Source organism: Diorhabda sublineata, chromosome 4 (genome assembly GCF_026230105.1).
Source record: "Diorhabda sublineata isolate icDioSubl1.1 chromosome 4, icDioSubl1.1, whole genome shotgun sequence".
Taxonomy (NCBI): domain Eukaryota; kingdom Metazoa; phylum Arthropoda; class Insecta; order Coleoptera; family Chrysomelidae; genus Diorhabda; species Diorhabda sublineata.
The window spans coordinates 594602-599884 of NC_079477.1; the positions used below are offsets into that span (position 1 = coordinate 594602).

The window sequence follows — 5283 nt, forward strand, 5'->3', positions numbered from 1 at the left end:
TTTATTCGAATATTTAACTACAGATGGCGTTCGTGCAGTTTATAGAACTCTCTATGTACCCAACAAAGTAGAAAACATAGAAACCGACGCTATTGAATTCACTACCAACAAATAGGTGGCGCTGGTTACACACATTTTTATTTTATTCGAATATTTAACTACAGATGGCGTTCGTAAAGTTCATTAAAGTTTGTAGGAATTTCTATTTTCTCGACAAAATAGGAAATATAGAAACGGACGCTATTGAATTTACTACTAACGAATAGGTGGCGCTGGCTGTACACATTTTTATTTTATTCGAATATTTAACTACAGATGGCGCTCGTAAAGTACATTAAAGTTTGTAGGAATCTCTATTTTCTCGACAAAATAGGAAACATAGAAACGGACGCTATTGAATTTACTACTAACGAATAGGTGGCGCTGGCTGTACACATTTTTATTTTATTCGAATATTTAACTACAGATGGCGTTCGTGCAGTTTATAGAACTCTCTATGTACCCAACAAAGTAGAAAACATAGAAACCGACGCTATTGAATTCACTACTAACGAATAGGTGGCGCTGGCTGTACACATTTTTATTTTATTCGAATATTTAACTACAGATGGCGCTCGTAAAGTACATTAAAGTTTGTAGGAATCTCTATTTTCTCGACAAAATAGGAAACATAGAAACATTGAATTTACTACTAACGAATAGGTGGCGCTGGTTACACACGTCAGTACCAATGTAAAATTATGCAGGAAAGTAATTCTTATAATTACATCATCGGTACTGTTTGGTCCAGGACCGTAACTTGTTAACTTTTATGAATAGTTAATAATGTAATGATTCTGGATCAAATTAGTAAATGGTTGGTTTAAAAAATAAAAATCATCGAAATTCACATAAATTTTGTTCTTATTACGAATATATAAGTTTAAAGTTAGTACTACTTAGTACTACTCATACACAAAAGCGTCATCTGAGATCGATATATATTTTTTTTAAATAATTAATGACTAGTTCGAATTGTAATTTTTCGTTTTTGTTTTACTAAAGATCAACACCTAAATCGTTTGCGCAGTCTTTTATCCAAGGTAAGAAACTGGAAACTCTCGTATAAACTCCCGGTTTATTTTTCTTCGCGCATCCTTCTCCCCAAGATACGATTCCCGTTACCTCCATTTTCCCTTCGATTTCGCAAACTAAAGGACCGCCGGAATCTCCGCTACAAGCGTCGATTCCCCCTTTCAAATAACCGGCGCACAACATAGAGTCTAATATTTGTTGGGATTTGCCTCCGTAAATAGCTTTCAATCTAAAAAAATAAAACGCAGAATTCGCTACTTGAATCAATTCGATGTTACTCACCTGCATGTATCCAAGGATATGACCGGTACAGCGGCTACTTTCAAAATTAACGAACTGGTATCGACGTCGTTGGGATCGACGGCCCCCCATCCAGATACTTCACACCAAGTTCCAGACGGCGGGGAATCATCAGAGAAACAGGCTGGTTTAACGAACTGATTGAAATCGAAGCCCGGCTCTTCTACTAATAATACAGCCAGATCGTGGGAATAGGCTCCCAGCTTCCTGAAGTCTGGATGCGGGATGAATTTTTCTACTCGAAGAGTTTGTTCATGAGGAGACGATCCTTCAAGATAAAGATGTATATGGTGGATTATATAGAAAGATTTGAAAACTTTGGTGTTGGTATTTTCTCTAATTTCTTCATCTAATGTATTGGATATAAAGCAAGTTTTGATCTACCGATAAAATAATTAATAAAAGTCTTAAAATCTCTAAATGAGGAAGGAAAAGTTAATTCCGAAACATAAGAATGAGAAAAATCGAAACTGCAAGGACAAAAGATCAAACGAATCTTCAGATGATAAAGAAAAATAATCAGAAATTATCAAATGTATCAAATGCAATCGGTGGTAACAAGAAAAGTGCATCAAACTCTCAGATCTCTGTGACTTATGAGGATGGATCCAAAAGTACCTGGCCTTACTTAAAGATGGTGGAAAATACAAGAATATGTTTCAAATTTGAAGACGTCGCGTTGTTTTGTATTTCTTTGGTAGCCATACGAATAGTTTTAATGAATGCTCAAACATGAAAGAATTTACTCTACAATTTGAAAAGCATATAAAAGCTCAACTAAATTCTACTCTGGGTGAAACTGCTCCTTCGTTATCAACAGTACGATATTGGGTAGCGGAGTTTCGACGAGACCGGTGCGATCTGCAAAGACCAGCAACCAAGTGGTTGAAGAAAATTCACTCAAGACATAAAAGTCAAGAGAAACTATTTTTCCCAATTCCATGTTGCCATTCGATACAAAACAGATGTCGGAATTAATCATTTTGAAAATATTTTTCCGGAATCGACTTCACACAATTTTTTTGTAGAGAAAATAAAAGTTTTTTGAGTTTTCTAAACTGAGCTTGTAAATTGTAAGCTCATTGGAATGGAATGGAATGGAATGGAATGGAAAACTCGATATACCGTTGAATCAGTTATAAATTAAATTTGTTTTTGATAAAAAGTTGTTGATATATCCTTCTGAAAATGGTGAAAATTGGTACGAATTGCGAAAATTTGTTTGTTTGTTTTGTCAAAACATGTTTGGGGTTGATGAAATGTTTATAAGCATAATTAATTATATTGAAACTCACCTGGAAAGCCGTGCGCTCCAGCGACAGCTCTCAATCCATCGTTGTAGCAATGCGCCGCCGATAAAACCAATCTTCGACTAATCAAAGCTCCCCCACAATAATGTTTATCGTCGATAACCCTTAGATCGATCTGCCAGGGTATAGCCCCTATCGGGGGCTCTTGTCCTCCGACCACCTTAGGCTGCCGATCTGGTTTCCATTGAAAACTTCTTTTGCCGCACGAACTATCCGAATCGGCCGCTAATTCATCGTTGGTTTTATTTTGAGTTTGCGACGAGAGGAGGTTGAAATGAAAGCTGTCGAGACGCACGCCGCCGCCTATTGTGATCAAGAGAAAAAAATCAACGAATGCGCACCGAAGTTTCATGGCGATAGAACTCGATGTTTGGACGGCCGGGTATCTTTTTATGGCCGGGGATCGTCCCACTCTACTGCCGAAATTCAATGTTATTGTTTTGATACTCGAGAAGTTCATGTCCATTTCGCGATGCACTTGCATTTATTTTAGTAATGGAGCTAATTTTAAACGCGTACCATATTTAAAAGTCTACTTGCTGTCCAAAATGTCGGACACAATTGTCTCCTCCATTTTGTTTTCGATTTTAATCTTTCTTTAGTCAAAAATTGGAACGAAGCAACAAGTAGAAACTTGTGGAGACGTTTGCACGAAATTAAAGTGGAAGAATTGATGGAAAAAATTTATTTAACGAAAGCTAGGTTAGGTCAGTTCACTGGAAATCGATTCGGCAGAAGCCAAAAGGGAAGGAGAAGTTTTTATTAGTTGAGGTATGATAGTGGACAGTTAATTACCGAGAAAAGGTTTTATAAGGAATGAAGAGAGAAGACTTCTAACAGATGTACAAGAAAAAGTTTGAAAATGAGTTCAATACTTCGAAAAGATGCCGAACAAACGAGAAGAACTGAAACAGAAAACGAGAAAATGATATAGGGAATGAAATAGGGAAGATAGACGACGATAATCCCAGAAGTAGATAGATTGGATGAATACCAATGAGTTTTCAAGAAATTAAAAGAAATAATGGATCAACCATGAAATAAATAAAATTGTAGCTGAAGGAAGTAAAGCCTCGAGATCAATAAGGAAGTTAATACTTCTTTTGGACAGTCAATAATAAGATTTTTTTAAAAAAACCGATATATGTCAATTTTAATCCGTTCTTTGAAACTAATTTTCTATCAAAAGGTTTTATAAAAAACACAAAAAAATCGATTTTTTGCACATTTCTTGTAAATATCTCGTTTCCTATGGGTTTTACACTATTTGTATGTATTATCAATATTGTAGAGAATTAAATTTTCTACAACTTTTGTTTGAAAAATTTCTTCGTACGATGAATCGTTTCTGAGATAGAGGGCGGTTAAAATCCCGTTTGAAATCAACTGGTATTTCCGATCAAAATAAACTCTTATAAATTATTGCTAAACATATAATTATGAATAATTTTCATTTTTTATCAACAATTCAATGCTCTATAGTATTGATATAATATAGAAATAGTGTAAAACCGATAAGAAACGAGTTGTTTGAAAAAAAATGTGCAAAAAATCGATTTTTTGCACAATTTTTGCAAATAACTCGTTTCCCATGGGTTTTACGCTATTTCTATTTATTATCATTATTGCAGAACATGAAATTTCCTACAACTTTTGTTCGAAAAATTTTTTCGTATGGCGAATCGTTTCTGAGATAGAGGACGGTTAGTATAAATTCATTTAATAGCACTTACCTACCAGTGTAGTTTCAAAATAGTTTAGAGAAAAATTTTAATCATATTATAATTCAAATCTTATTTATGGGAATTATTCTTGAATAAATAAAAAATAATAGGAAATAAATGAATTGTTAGAAAATGTCATTCGAAACATTTGTGATTGTTAAAATTATTTTGATCGGAAATACCAGTTGATTTCAAACGGGATTTTAACCGCCCTCTATCTCAAAAACGATTCACCGTATAAAAAAATTTTTCAAATAAAAGTTGTAGGAAATTTAATTCTCTACAATATTGATAATAAATAGAAATAGTGTAAAACCCATAGGAAACGAGTTATTTGGAAGAATTGTGCAAAAAATCAATTTTTTGCACATTTGCATTTCAAACGGGATTTTAACCGTCCTCTATCTCAGAAACGATTCACCATACGAGGAAATTTTTCAAACAAAAGTTGTAGGAAATTTAATGCTCTACAATATTGATAATAAATAGAAATAGTGTAAAACCCATAGGAAACGAGTTATTTGCAAAAATTGTGCAAAAAATCGATTTTTAGCACATTTTTTTTCAAACAACTCGTTTCTTATCGGTTTTACACTATTCCTATATTATATCAATACTATAGGGCAATGAATTGTTGATAAAAAATCAAAATTATTGATAATTATATGTTTAGCAATAGTTTATAAGAGTTTTTTTTGATCGGAAATACCAGTTTATTTGAAACGGGATTTTAACCGCCCTTTATCTCAGAAACGATTCATCGTACGAAGAAATTTTTCAAACAAAAGATGTAGAAAATTTAATGCTCTACAATATTGATAATAAATAGAAATATCGTAAAACCCGTAGGAAACGAGTTATTTGCAAAAAATGTA

The 5283-nt window shown here is 33.6% G+C and overlaps 1 protein-coding gene across 1 annotated transcript; it reads right to left on the reverse strand.

Moving 5' to 3' along the window:
* Positions 1-885: 885 nt before the first annotated feature.
* LOC130442760 (trypsin-like) lies at positions 886-3059 on the reverse strand. The gene is made up of 3 exons (XM_056777112.1): positions 2670-3059; positions 1357-1642; positions 886-1303 (listed from the first exon to the last, which is right to left on the reverse strand). Exons 1-3 carry the CDS (start codon positions 3034-3036, stop codon positions 1039-1041), a joined length of 918 nt encoding a protein of 305 aa, XP_056633090.1. The 5' UTR covers positions 3037-3059; the 3' UTR covers positions 886-1038.
* Positions 3060-5283: the final 2224 nt, after the last annotated feature.